The sequence below is a fragment of the Protopterus annectens genome, chromosome 7.part1, assembly GCF_019279795.1.
Source record: "Protopterus annectens isolate FY-2018-M chromosome 7.part1, PAN1.0, whole genome shotgun sequence".
Lineage (NCBI taxonomy): Eukaryota > Metazoa > Chordata > Ceratodontiformes > Protopteridae > Protopterus > Protopterus annectens.
The window spans coordinates 145,120,951-145,136,476 of record NC_056740.1 but is presented as its reverse complement, the minus strand read 5'-3'; the positions used below and the strand labels follow the sequence as shown (position 1 = coordinate 145,136,476).

The 15,526-nt window shown below is 37.4% G+C and overlaps 1 protein-coding gene across 1 annotated transcript in view; it reads left to right on the top strand.

The window, feature by feature from the left end:
• The window catches only part of LOC122807660 (netrin-4-like), a 1,595,546-nt gene that overhangs the window by 237,103 nt on the left and 1,342,917 nt on the right, over window positions 1-15,526 (top strand). The window contains exon 2 of the mRNA XM_044078603.1: window positions 7,374-7,912. Coding sequence (XP_043934538.1) covers window positions 7,374-7,912 — 539 coding nt within the window. The remainder of the gene's footprint in view (window positions 1-7,373; window positions 7,913-15,526) is intronic.

The window sequence follows — 15,526 nt, the reverse complement described above, 5'->3', positions numbered from 1 at the left end:
TGATAACAACTTATTGGGTTGGGTTGTTTTTATGTAACACTGTTTACTTTTAGCCCAAGCCCTTTGACGGTTTACCTTTGAAAGGTTGAAAATCAGCCTACTGAACGGCCCTTTGTGTGAACCGGAATGACGAAAATCGTGATTCCGATTTGCACCGAAGCTGGAAAATCAGCAAATCAAAAACCAGATTTGCTGATTTTCGAACTTCAATTCAAAGACAAAGCGTAATGCAGGGGGCTGTGCCCCCACACCCTCCTACTTTATTATCCTAACTCCAACGTCGCACTACAGTGGGGAAAGGGTCCACTTCCCGATCCCCAGTATAGTGCACCTCGCACCAAAAATGCCGAATCTGCAATGAGTGAATGTTACTGTGCATTCGCTCATTGCACAGTCGATGCATTCTGTTTTCGGCGTTCCAAAAACTTGAAAAAGTCCTTTTGGACGTTTGTATTTCATTCATGTGCATTATGCACATGTAAAGGTAAACCTCTTTGACATCTGCTTGCTAGGAAAAGAGATGGACTTACCATGAAAAGAACATCCAAAAGCCACGCATATGTGGGTGGATGGGAGCTTATATGGTAATAAAAACATAGTGGAGACCCTTGATGGTCTTTGCAGTACAAAATAAAAAGAATGAATAAAAAATAGATAAATAAACAAACAAAATAAACTGCAGGATAAACCTGCATACTAAGTTTATATTTATATATGACATCCTTGTACAGATCCCAGTATAGCCAGCATGGAAGCAAAAGTTGGCACTGAGAGCCTCACTGTTTCAGTCTGAAGTCAAGTGGAAGGTAATACAATAGGTTAAAACTTGATATGTGTTTTATTTTGGGTTTGTTGAGCAGATAACATCCACAGACCATTGCTGTTTTTAATATTTAATTTAATTTTTTTTTTTGGGGGGGGGTAATACCTAAGCTATTGTCTGTTCTCTATTATTATACAGGAGTGTAGCCAGGATTTCTAGAATATATACAACTTCCAGATACCTAGTCCCTCTTCCCTCAAGAAGGAGTAGCAGTACCTTTCTGATTTGTATACCTCTCTTGTTGTACTATTGCCTTAGCATGATATTTATGCCAATGTCATATATGCTAAATGTGAAGTTAAAGATCATGTATCCTAAAAATTAGTACATTCGTTTTTTTTTTTTTTTTTTTTTTTGGATAATTGATAATATGGCAAATATACATCTCTCTGGACAAATGTATTTTTACTGGCTTAATTTTGTAGACTGAAAGTGGGTCATCTGGTACCCTTGTTGCAGGCGGAAGAAAGCTTTCCTAAAGTTTAATTTGTATACCTTGGTTTGTTTGGTGTAAGTCTGACTGAGCCTGTGAGTGTGTAGGTAAACACTGACTAAATCAAATCCATGCCTCTGTAGTGTAGGGAATTCTCCCTACCTAATAGCATTATCAAATAAGCTATACTGCCATGCCTACATAAGCAAATTCAGTATAGCAAAGGATCAATATAAAATATTTTATAAGGAACAGAAGGTAACACAAAAGACAAGTATCTGAGAAGCACCTTTGTATGACCAATAAAACTATGCAGGTGGTGCAACAAAATAATCTGAAATATCATCCTCCCTACATAGGGTCCTGGAAAATTACAATAATAGCAGAGACAAAACTAACTGGTACACCTCAGTTTGGAACACAAAAAGCAATGGCAAAATTTATGACAATGTGCTGCATTATTTCAAATGTTTTTTTGGAAAGGAATTAAGACTCTTTCCACAGAGAGAGTTCAAGATGTATTAGGTCTACAGAATAAAGGTGTTAGTATAATGGACATCATTTTCATGTTTCTTCTAATAAGATAAACAAGCAGTATCTTCTCTGGAATGTCAGCAGAGTCAGTGAAAGAAGACAATTCATGTCTTGCTTTTACTTAGTATTATTACTTCTCGTTATAATTGTTGAATTTTGTTGAATTGAGGAAATCATGCAGGCCAGGGTTGGCACTGAATGTTGTACCCCTGATTTAGAACTGAAATACCAGGTAACTACTGCAGTGAGACAAAGCATGAATTAAGTGAAGGAACATAATGATTTAAAAGTACCACTTCTGGGTTATAGGAATCAGAGAATGGATGAGTATTGAAGCATTTGGATGGGGACCTTACTGTGCTTAAAGTAGGACTTGTCATACAGGTCTGAAGGAAAATATTTTTCAGTTTGAAAGTGGGAATCAACCCTGTCTCCTAAACACTAGTGATCAGCATTTGTTTGTGCGATCACTGGTGTACGACTTCCCATCTTTATCCCAGAAGTTCAAGTTGCTGGTGTACCTGGAATTTTTCCTTTCCTCAAGACAGTACAATCTCAAAACTAGAGTATGTATAAGTAACAGAGTACGAGGGAGGGTACAGACCCCTCCCACCCACATTCGGGAATGGTGATGCAAGAGACTTTGCCTCCCCTGTAAAAATACCTTTGAGCGTGCACGTGTGCGTGTGTTTAGTTCTGAATGCTGTCATATTAAAGAATTTTCATTAATTTGTGTTTACAGTTGTGTGAGGTGATCACAACTGAGTTGATAACTTGTCAGGGAGCCTTTGATAGCATATTGTTAACATAGTACAGATGTAAACATTCCATGTACAGTAAAATCACTTAGAGCATACACATGCAAAGTTAGGCCTCAATCCTTTCATTCTACATCTCTTGAAATACTACATGCCTGAAAGGATATTAAGTTGCAGAGAGTAAGTTGTGCTACTGACAGAAGAGTGACATAAGATTCTTAAAGCGACATTTTCCACAATCTGTGATGTAAAAGGTGGCTGAAAGGCATGCACACTCTATCAATAAATACATATATAATTTACTTTGTGATAAGAAAAGACAACATGCCATTTTACCACTTCATAAAAATAAAATATTAGCTATAAAGTAAGTTAGGTAAAGAGCACTGGTATGTAGTGAGAGTATAAAATGGGAATAGAGTTATTAAGAAATATAGGTAGAAGAGTAAAGGTAATAATTATATTATGCACAACAGTATTTTCAATACTTATTTTTGAGCAGATTTATTAAACTGACAAAAATAAGTTGCCAAAAATGTTAGAATGAATATTTTATTATTTGTGATGCATGGATACTGGATTATGAATATTCATTATTCCCCTGCATCTCTAAAATAATGACACTCATTTATGTGTTGTTAGCAATATTTTAGTTGTTTTAGAAACTTCATGTAGTCCATTTCTCCCCTAAGTTCCTTAGGTAGATTGTTAAATTTTGCGGAGACAACTTTATAGAAGAAACTCTTTTTCAGCATTTTTTTTTATTTGGCTTAAGAAATGCTACACTGTCACCAGTGTTGTCAGAAAGGCCATACAGAGTTATTTTACCAATAATTTATTGAAGAGAGAGAGGGCCAATATCCATATATGATAATTTTGAATGTAAAGCTAGACGCGAAGTGTGACCCTAGCAGTTACAGAGAGCTAACTGACATTTTCAGAATAATAAAATGTATTCTCGGCATGGAGTTAGGTTGCTAAAGCAATATATTTTATTTATAGTGGTTTGTAACAGGTTTGTGTTGTATGCTGAGTTTAAGGCATTCGGGGGGAAATTATATTCTAACAAAGGATTAGTACTCATACCACATTAAATTATTGGTTTCCTTACTCATTTGGTGCTGCCCTCATTTTTTTTAATTGGATTCTGATGCTTTTTGGCCTTGTGCACCTGCCGTACCTGCGAGGGCTGCTTTTGGATTTCCTGACATTTCCCCAGCAGTACAACATATTTTGATCTCTTCTCACAAATCTACAACAAGAAAGTTTTATGCTAGCAAATAGAAGAGGTTCTCTTATTGGGCAGTCAAAAATCATATTCACCCTTTTACTGCACCCATTTCAAAGATCCTGGAATTTCTAACTGAGACTTTTAACCAAGGGGCAGCTGCAGCCACCATCCGAGTTCAGCTGGCTGCTATTTCCAATTATCATGTTGGAGAAATGGGTTCCAACGTTATGTCCCACAGGTTATGCAAAGCTTTCCTGAAAGGTACTATCCTCTTTAGACCCCCAAAAAGAGAACCGCCTTCTCCTTGGGATCTAAACTTAGTTCTAGCTGCCTTGATTCTCCTCCTTTCGAACCGCCTTCTCCTTGGGATCTAAACTTAGTTCTAGCTGCCTTGATTCTCCTCCTTTAGAACCACCTTCTCCTTGGGATCGAAACTTAGTTCTAGCTGCCTTGATTCTCCTCCTTTCGAACCACCTTCTCCTTGGGATCTAAACTTAGTTCTAGCTGCCTCGATTCTCCTCCTTTCGAACCACCTTCTCCTTGGGATCGAAACTTAGTTCTAGCTGCCTTGATTCTCCTCCTTTCGAACCACCTTCTCCTTGGGATCGAAACTTAGTTCTAGCTGCCTTGATTCTCCTCCTTTCGAACCACCTTCTCCTTGGGATCGAAACTTAGTTCTGGCTGCCTTGATTCTCCTCCTTTCGAACCACCTTCTCCTTGGGATCTAAACTTAGTTCTAGCTGCCTTGATTCTCCTCCTTTCGAACCGGCTTCTACTTGTTCTCTGAAGTTCTTGTCTTGGAAAACAATCTTCTTGACTGCCATTACCTCAGCTAGGAGGGTATCAGAATTACAGGCTCTTTCCATTTGTCCCCCTTATTTAATTTTTCACAAAGACAGAGTTTCTCTGAGAACCTATCCCTCCTTCCTACCAAATGTTTGCTCTGAGTCAAATTCAAATCAGTCAATAGAACTTCCCATTTTCTTCCCTAATCATGGCAACAAGGCAAAATATAAACTCCATCAACTGGATGTTCATAGGCAGTTACATTTCTACTTGCACAGGACAAAAGAATTCAGAAAAAACGACCAATTGTTTCTATCATTTTCAGAAAACAGAAAGGGAACTTCAGTCTCAAAAGTAACCTTATCAAAATGGCTTACAGACACCATCACTTATGTTTATAGTTCACAGCGCAAACAACTGCCAGGAAAAAATCGAGGGCATTCTGCTAGAGCATTGTCTACCTTCACTGCATTTCAAGCCAGACAGCCTTTGGACTTAATTTGTGTGGCAGCTACTTGGGTTAATCCTCATACCTCCATCACTCATTACAAGGTAGATATGGCCTCCCTGAACAGGGCATCCTTTGGTTCCACTGTTCTGAAGAGTTTATTCCCTTGAGCCACCCAAGAAAGAAGATGCTGGAGACACTGTCCCAACAAGCAAAAATGAAGCTGAGATAGGGACAACATAACATAAAGAAGTTATGTACTCACCATAACGTTCCATGTTTGTTGTTCATGATCTCACCTTTTTTCTTGCATTCCTCCCCCTTTCCCCCTTCCTGGAGGATTGAGAGGAATTATCTGGCATTTGGCTATATGTGCTGTGATTCCCTTCCTGCCTCATGAATTGTATAGACTTAGGGTCTATTACTGTTGTCTTGGTGGAATTGATAGGTATATATATATATATATATATATATATATATATTTATATATATATATATATATATATATATATATATATATATATATATTTATATATACACACACATATATAGGTGTACATGCATTAGCGCATACGGCCGATTGTCGAACACGAAAATGCCAACTGCAGAATGCCAGGACCGCGGAATGTCAAAGCTATGGACGTCGAACCTGAGAATACCAAATGCCGGCCAGGCCACTATACTCACCTCTTGACCCATGGTAGCGCTTGTTGCAGTGGGTGTGCGATCGGGAAATTTGAATTCGATGTTGCGCGTGACATTCTGGTGCATTCGCGTTAATGAGATTTGACAGTTCGGTTTGGAATTCCACCAGATCGACCTTTGGCTGCGCGACCAATTGGATGTAAACGTGTATATATATATATATATATATATATATATATATATATATATATATATATCTATGTTCAGTCTAGTGGTCTAGTGTTCTAGTGTTATGGGTTATCACAAATAAGATCTGGGTAACTCTCGCTAGACATGTTGGGGTATGGTCTAGCCTTGAGTCAATGGAAGCTCTCGAGCTTTAGAATGCGGCCGAGTCGGAGCCAAGTATTGGCTCCAGAACCAATAAGCAAGAAAGAAGGTGAGATCATGGACAACAAACATGGAACGTTATGGTAAGTACATAACTTTTTTTTTCTTGACACCAGTGGTAGGGAATGTTCCTTTATGCATTTCCACTGTTATCCAGGGTAATTCTGAAGATTCAGTAGGGTTCTCCAAATATTATCGTGATGACTCTCATCTGGTCCAGGCAGCAGTGGTTCTCCCTTCTCATGGGATCGGACAAGGACAATTACCACAGTCTTCTCACAATCTCAAACAACTACAACTGACTGCCTAGATAATTCATTTTTGATACTTTTTAGGGACCGTCTTCATGAGGATATGCAGCAAGTACTGAAGGAGACAAGAAAACTTGCTGCAAGTAAATATTGTGTCAGCAAGTGGAAAAGATTTTCTAGTTGGTGCCACACTAATAATCAGGGCCCAAACATGGATTATATACCACTGGTTATTAAATGTTTGCATGAGTTACTATCCCTTGGCTTATTTTATTCCTCTGTCAGTGTTCATCTTTTGTCCATTTCAGTATGTCTGCCCATAAATCATCTCCTTTCTTCCCTGTTTGTGGTCAAGCAGTTATTGAATGGGATTTTGCACGTAAGACCACCTAGGAAACAGATGGCATCTACTTGGGATCTTAATGTTGTACTGGAAAGTTAACTTTGTTTTCCTTTGAACTAGCTATAGGCTATTGCAGCAGTAAGAGTGATGAACACAGTACAGTTGTATAAATAAGATCCACTTACCATAACAATAGAGAGGTTTGAATTCCTCATTGCTGCAGCAGCTGCACCCTCCCTCCATCCCCCCTTTTCTATATATAGTTCCTTTTTTTGAGATAAAAGCGATGTGTTCCTACTTTTTGGGGGGTTTCAGGACAAGTAGGCTCTCTCCCTTTTGGAGGGCAAGCAAGTCCTAAAGAAATTGGTGGACAGGCTGCTGTTTTCTCCCTGTGGCTCTTGAGGCACAGCAGCCAGGGTGTATGTGTGGTGAAGAGTCGAAGTATTTTGAAGACTTGATGGCATTTATGATCTGGACAGAATATAACCAAAATAGCTATAGGTTACTGCACCAGTGATGAATTCAAACATCTAATGTTATGGTAAGTGAAACTTATACAACTGGACTTTTTGATGTCAAGTAAGAATGAGACTTTAAGGTATGTATGTGAACTACATTAAGAGGTTTGCATCAAGCAAATAACTAACTTACATGCATAGTTAAAGTAAGACTGACATAACCATACTTTATATACATATATTTTGTTTTCTTTCTTTCCGTATGAATTCTAGGTTTTCTAAAGATCAAATCACGCTGTGTTGAGCAGTCCTGTAATCCACCAGTTGGTAATCTAGCAACAGGAAGAACAGTGACCACGTTAACTACATGTGGACAGAATGGCACAGAACTGTATTGTGCCTTTACAGACCAGGATGCTAATAACCAGCCAAATATTGCTTGTGACAGTCACAGGTGCTCTAAGTGTAACATCAGCCAAGCAGAATATGCACACCTGCCATCAAGCATGATTGATGATTTCTTTGTAAACCCTGGTTCCTGGTGGCAGTCTGCTCAAGGGGTTCACCAAGAAGAGATTAGAATAGACCTAGAAACAGAATTTTACCTGACTCATGTCATTATGGTGTTCAAATCACCTCGCCCAGCAGCTATGCTGATAGAAAGGTCACAGGATTATGGGAAGACATGGAAACCTTATAAATATTTTGCTGCAAACTGCACTGAAACTTTTGGAGTCCCAGATGACATAATCAAGGAAGACTCTTTATGCACATCAAGATACTCATCTGTAATGCCTTGCACCAGGGGGGAGGTAAGTCATTTAATTACAACTGAAGTTTAGTGTGCGCGTGCGTGTGTGTGTGTGTGTGTGTGTTTGTGTGTGTGTGTGTGTGTGTGTGTGTGTGTGTGTGAGTGTATGTGTATATGTTTGAGTGTGCATGTGTACAAATGCATACATGCACGTGTCTGTATGTGCTACATATGTGCATCTGCATATCAATGGTTCTGCTGAAATTTCAGTAGAAGCTTGGTTTATGTTCCTGGATCAGTTTGTTAATGTGCCAGGCTCACATCAAACTGTGTACACATTTTTACTTCTGCTTGATTTTAAACTGTAAAAGTTGATAACATTTGCTTAATTATCAAAATTTATCAGCTGCATTCATATTTGTTTAAGCATTTTTATAGTTTTATTTTCTCCTCCTTTACTCATTACTTAAAATTCTTCTAAGAGACAGGTAGAAATGTATAGCAAAGTTTATGAATCATTGCCAAGTTTATTATCTACAGTGGCATAACAACCTAGTATTTGGTGTTATATAAAGTAGTTTGTTGTTGAAGTTTTGCAAGCAATAAAATAAATCAGTACAGTTCACATGTTTAATGTCTTGAAAATTGCAGTTAATCAGCTAATGTTTAAACATGGTTTACATTATATACTTAATGTATATGAAAGATGAATAGCACAAGTCAGATAGTGTAATCAGAAATTGTCAATTATTATTTTCACCTGATTAGAAAAATACATTTATGTACACACAGACACACACACATAGCATGCGTATAGACACACACACACACACACACACACACACACACACACACACACACACACACACACACACACGCACACACACACATGCACAGATGTACGCACATAGACACACACACACACACACACACACACACACACACACACACTCTATACATATGTGTATGTATATATATATATATATATATATATATATATATATATATATATATATATATATATATATATATATATATATATGCATATTATCTATCTGTATATATCCATAGATGTGTGTGTGTGTGTGTGCGCGTGTGTGTGTGTGTGTGTGTGTATCAGCAAACTGTGACCGCAGATAAAGCAAAGTGTCAAATGATCGAATAAAAACATTTTTTTTTTTTTTTTGCAGGGGCACTCCACACCCTACTAATTATATATACTAATTCCAAGATTGCACCACAGCAGGGTAAGGGCAAACTCCGTTATCTCACTGTAACATCATCCAGTGCAAATTACTGCTGGCAGAAACACTATGTAACAGAACATTTACTCACACAAGCTTTCACTTTGCTTTTTAATACCATAAAATAAAAAATTCACTTATATGAGAATTTGCTCTTGTCAATTGTAAGCACATATTTATATATGTGTGTGTGCGTCTTTCTCTCTATAGATATATATTTATTTGTATGTTCAAGGGTGAGTCCTATGCTGTCGTCCCTGATGGGACAATTTAATCTTAGCTATGCTTCTCCTTTGTCACGCATGTATGTTATCCCATAGTTGTTTAACTATACTTGCCGTAGCTATATCTAAATATTTCTAATTTGTGGCGTATTATTTTGTTTGGATTTTGCCTTTAGTGTATTAGGGGTTCTATTATAAGGTATGGCATTTAAGCACTGCCTCTGCCCATTAGAAGGATAAGGGATCAGTCCTGGGGTTAATTTCCTATTTCCCATTAAGTGGTCCAAATTACAGTTAATTAGGGTCACGGAGAGTCTTTGTTTCATATATATGGGGAGTCTGGGATGTATGCCTGTCTAACAAAAAAAAAAAAATTCCAACTCCAAGAACGCCAATACTTTAATACAGCAAAACTTTCGGATATAAATCCTTCTTCAGTGCATTATACAGTCTATAACATTCTTTCAGTTTTTGTAAAATGACTAAAATCATGTGAGCAGGGCCAGCTAATCACATCATCTCTACAATAATTCAATTAACATTTTAGCTTAGAGATATAGCTTCCTTAAAAAGTACTCAGGTGCACTTTCAGTTCGGTTTATAAATACATACTAGAACCATATACTTAATAAATCTATCAGTCTAATAAAATATTTATTACAAAATTTTTTTACATGTTCAAATTATTTGCACATATACAAATAATACATATATATGTGCATACACACATTAAAATACCTAGTGCAGTTACATTTGTCTAGTTGCTAAAACTGGCTTAATACTAACCATGTTATTCAACCCTGGTAATACATCTGCTTGCAGTCTTAAGATCCATATGCTTATTCTTTATTCTCCAGAAGGGTATTAACATCACCCCCCTTACTTGCTTATACACTGTTTCCATCACCCTAAATTTGAAGGTGTGCTCAGTACCTTTCTCCAAAATATGCATACTTAACGCATTCTGCTGTATTTGCCTACGTATCGCTGACTTATGTTCTATTATTCTTTCCTTTAGTTTCCTTATACTTTTCCCAACATAAAATGAAGGGCATTTTAGGCTGGTAGCAAGGTATATTACATATGTAATATTGCATGTTGCTGTACATTTAAAAACATATTTTTTATTTGAAGCTGGATGAATCTTCATATTGTTGTCCTTCATAAAAATATCAGCAGAGCAGCTGCAGTTCAAACATGTGTGTGTGCCTGTTGTATTTATTTTCTGAGCTCTCTTCTGATGCCTAAAACTTTTATAGCACAATCGCAGTTTTAAGTTCTTTAAATTCCTATATGTAAAATCTGGCTTATTATGAAATATCTGACGTAGTTCTGGCATAGCCATCAAGATATTCCACTTATTCTCAATAAATTTAATTACTTCCCTAGTCTTAGTATTAGTAGTTAGACATCTAACTTTATTTTCTTCTTCTTTATTCTTTATTCACTGTACTACAGGTATAGTCACTATTAAAAATAGGTTTTATTAGTCCTGTTCTACTATTAAAAACTTCATTTACTAGATTATCCGCCATAGATTTTGCATACTTTCTCTCTATAAATTCATTTGCCAGTTCAGTCATCTGCAGCTTGCATTTGCTGTCACTAGTATTTAACCTACTTGTTCTAGTAAGTTGTGCTTTCACTATTCCTTTAAAAATGTGTGTGTGTGGGGGTGCATGCTCTCTTTATGCACATACCGATTAATTTGCACTTCCTTTTTATGAACAGTTGTTACAATTACATTCCCTTCCTTTTCAAGTAGTACATCCAAAAGGAAATTCTTTCAGCTGAACATTGTTTTTTGAATCTAAAAAATGCAGTGGTACTCTTTAAATATTCCACATTCTCATTCACCATGTGCTCAGTACCATTCCATATTAATAGGCAGTCATCAACAAATATTCGATAAAACAGAACCCTGTTATTCATAGCTTGCTGCTTATTAAATACAACTGATTTTTCTCACTGATGCATGACCAAATTTGCCTAAGTATTTGCCATGGAGGTACCCGTGGCTACTCCAGCTATCTGTATATATGGTTGTTCATTAAATAAAAATACATTTTTAGTTAATACCAAGTCTAATAAGAGACAGGTAGTTTCTATTTCATTAGCTGGCTTAGTTGTTTCTTCATTTAAATAAGCCCATATTGCTTCTATGCCATATTCATTTGGAATTACAGTGAATAATGAGTTAATATCCAGTGTTTCAAACATAAAATCATTACATTTATTCATTGTGTTCCATTCTCTCAGCTTGATCAAGAAGTCATTTGTGTCTCTTATATAACTCCGATTCTGTGGTAAATACTTACTTAAACATTCTTGCAAGTATATAGAAACAGGTTCTGTTACCCAGCCTCTCCCTGAGACTATTAAGTCTAATGGGTGTCTGGGTCAAAGATTTATGGATCTTTGGTATTCTATAAATTCCCAGAGTTTTTGGGCAAGGAATAGTGAATAAGTTAAACAGCTCTATACTTATACTGTTAATAAGTTGCATGTCATAAATAAACATATTATATTCACTTATACATTTCTTAGCATCCATTACACTTTTTTTTAAAAGTGTTTGCATCATCCAGAAGAGTTTGCATTGTTAAAATATAATCTGCTCTATTCATTATAACAGTTGCACCACCCTTATCTGCCTTCTTTATAGTTATTTCATGATTATCTTCCAACCATTTCAGTGCTTCATGCTCAACAGCTGTCAAATTATAATACTTTTTCTTTGTTTTACTTTCATATAAATCCCTCAATTCTTTTTTTACATTTGTCATGAAAAGCTGTTACTACAGGAAAACTATTTGGCACAAACATGCTTTTTTTCTTACACACAGACACATTATTAATACTTCTAGCATTTCTAAATGTGAGTTTAAGGTTCAATGTCCTCACAAAATTTTTAAATCAGTCAATGTATTCACAATATCATCTGAACAGGTAGAAATAAACTTCAGCCCCTTCTGCATTAAAGTTATTTGAGAAGGAGATAGCTCACAGTCAGAAATATTTACAATACTTGCAGTTCTTTCTTTTTCGTTTAACGTCGCGCTCCCTTCTTCTGAAGAAAGGGACTGCAGTTCTAACGTTTGCTGGTATTGCTCATCTGTCGGTGTAGCGAACGATTTCTTTGCTGCTTTTGTTGGTAGGTCTCTACTTTCTCCGGCATTTCTAACCGGAATGGTGTTTGAACCTTGCTTTTTCAGTCAAATTCATACCATTTTTCTGCTGCCCATCATTAGACAACGCAGAGGCCACGTCCACTGACGCCCCTATGTATGCCTGTCTGACCATTCTGTTTATGTTGCAGAAAAGGTTTAGGCCTCTGAAACAGGTATGAGGTATTTCTAATACCATTTGACTTGTGGATGTGCAGTAGTTCCATCAGTACTGGGTCTGTGGATACCTTATAAGCCAAGCATAGGTTGCCTCTTATTAGTCTGTATAGCGACAGGGCTTTGAAACAGTCCATATAGGTCATGCGCATTAGGCCCACTATTCTTTTTGTAAGTAACCTCTGTGGATGCTCCAGGTGGTGTAGGTGCCTGGAAAGGTACATAGAAAAGAGGGTATTGTACTATATGATGGGCCTAATGAGAGTTGAGTAATTTTGGGACAATGACCTCTATTAACCTAGATGCTATTCCTTTATTTATAACCTGTGCAATGTAGAAGAATTTCCTCACAACAGTGGACATGTGTTGGTTGAAAGCTATGTCCTAGTAAATGCAAGTGCCCAAGTCCCTAACTACTGGGTCTACTCTAAGGGGGTGTCTATTCAATGTGATAATTCCCAGGAGTAGTTGATTTTCCAAATGACACAGTAATGCAATTTTTGGCATTTAGTTTTAGTCCATGACTGACACCAGTAATTTGTTTAGGACAAGCCCTCTGGGAATTCAGTGATGGCTGTCAGCGCTCAGTCATTTGCAGACTTGGTCAGCCATATGTTCTTGACATTCTTCAAAGAAGTAGATGCCAAATAAGAGCAATCCCAGAATTGAGCTTTGTGGGACCCCACAGATGAGAGGTCTTTTTACTGAGTTGGCAAACCCTATACTAAATTACTGTGTGCTATCTGTGAGCCAGTTTCCAATCATTTGGGTCAAGTATGGGTTTTTCAACTCAGCATGGCAGGAAAAAGCCCATTTGTGACATCTTTGAACCAGGGAACTTGCAACTTGATGAAGGGATCTGATAAAAGCCAAAGGGAAGCTAGGTCCTCGACAAGGGAAATCCTGAATGCTAAATCCATTACAAGTATTGGCACTTGGAATGTTTGTACAGCCTATACCACTGGTAGATTGGCACAAATCATACACAAGATGAAGCGTTACAATCTCTTGGTTGGGGTCAGCGAAATGCGATGGACTCGATAAGGCAAGATTATTTTAGAAGAATCCACCATTCTTTTTTCAGATGGTGATAGGCATGAAAATGGTGTTGGCATACTTCTTAGCAAGGAGGCATAAAAAACTTCAGTCAGTTGGGAACCAGTCAGTAACAGAGTTATTTCAGCACACTTACAAAGCCATTTCACCAAACTAATGTTACTACAAGTTTATGCACCAACAGAAGCCAGTACAGATATTGAAAGTAAGAATTTTGTGAAAAGCTACAAGATGTGATAACCTCAGTTCCCAGTTATGACATTAGAATTGTGATGGGTGATTTCACTGATCATATTAGAAGCAACAGAGAGGGATTTGAACACATCATTGGCTCAACTGCTTTAGGAAACAGAACGGATAATGATTATAGATTACTGTAGTTCTGTAGTGACCATCACCTTAAAGTTAACGGCAGCATATTCAAACATAAAGACATTCATTAGGCAACATGGCGTTCACCCGACAGATACACAGTGAATCAGATTAATCACGTTTGCATATCTCGTTAATGGACGAGTATGCTTCAAGATGTCAGAGTACAACGGGGAGCTGATGTCGCATCTGATCACTTCCTTGTGGTTGTGTCAATGAAAACAAAACTCAAGAACTAAAAGAAAAAGAGAGCATCTCCTCAATTTAACACCGTGTTTATATCACCTGACGTGCAAACCAGATACAACATCAAGGTCCAAAACTGATTCTGTGCCCTACAGAGTGTACAGGATGACATTGAACAGCAATGAGAACAGTTCAAGACAATCATCAAAGAGAATGCAAAAGCAACAATTGGGTATAAGAGAGGCAAAAGAAGAGAAGGGTGGATAACATTTGAAACTTGGAAAGCCATTGATTCACAACATGATTGCAAATGAAGATGAGAGCAGGCATACTAAACTGACGAGTCATTAGACACTGAAGAATATAAACATAAAGATAAACTGGTCAAAAAGATGTGCAAGAATGACAAAAAGGTATGGGTTGAGAAATTGGCAGCAGAGGCAGAAACAGCAGCAGTGATTGGAAATTCCAGGGCATTATACTGTGTTGCCAAAGAACTTACGGACAAGAATAAACAGAGGCCACCTATTAGATTAGCAAATGGAAAAACTGCAAAATCACAAGAGGAACAATTAAAGAGATGGCAAGATCATTTTAAATCTGTGCTAAACTGCCTCAAACCAGATGACCTGCATGACTTTGGCAATGATGGCCAAGTGTCAACAATGGTTCTGGATGTGAACTTGGCAGATTGTAGTGAGACTGAAGTAAAGGAAGCAATAGCCAAACTAAAGAATGGAAAAGCTCCTGGAACAGATACAATCAGAGTTGCTAAAGTATGCTACATCTTCAGTGGAATATTTCACATCTCTTGGACAACATATGAACTCAGGAAAAGGTACCCAATGAGTGGAAAAATGGCATCATCATCATCCCTTTACCAAAGAAGGAAGATCTTGGAGACTGCACATATTGCCATGGAATCACATTGTTGTCAATCCCAGGCAGAGTTTTTGCCACTGTATTACTGTAGAGACTAAAAGGAGCAGCTGATGACAGACTCAGACAGGAATAGGCTGTATTTAGATCAGGTCGATCCTGCACTGACCAGATATTTGCACTAAGACAAATTGTAGAAAAAGCAACAGTGTGGAAGAAACCAGTCATTGTCAACTTTGTGGACTTCAAAAAAGCCTTTGACTGTATACATAGACCATCACTATGGCATATCTTTGCAGAATACGGGATTCCTCCAAAATTCATTACACTGTTTAAGAGTCTGTATAAAGACAGCAAGTGCACAGTTTGG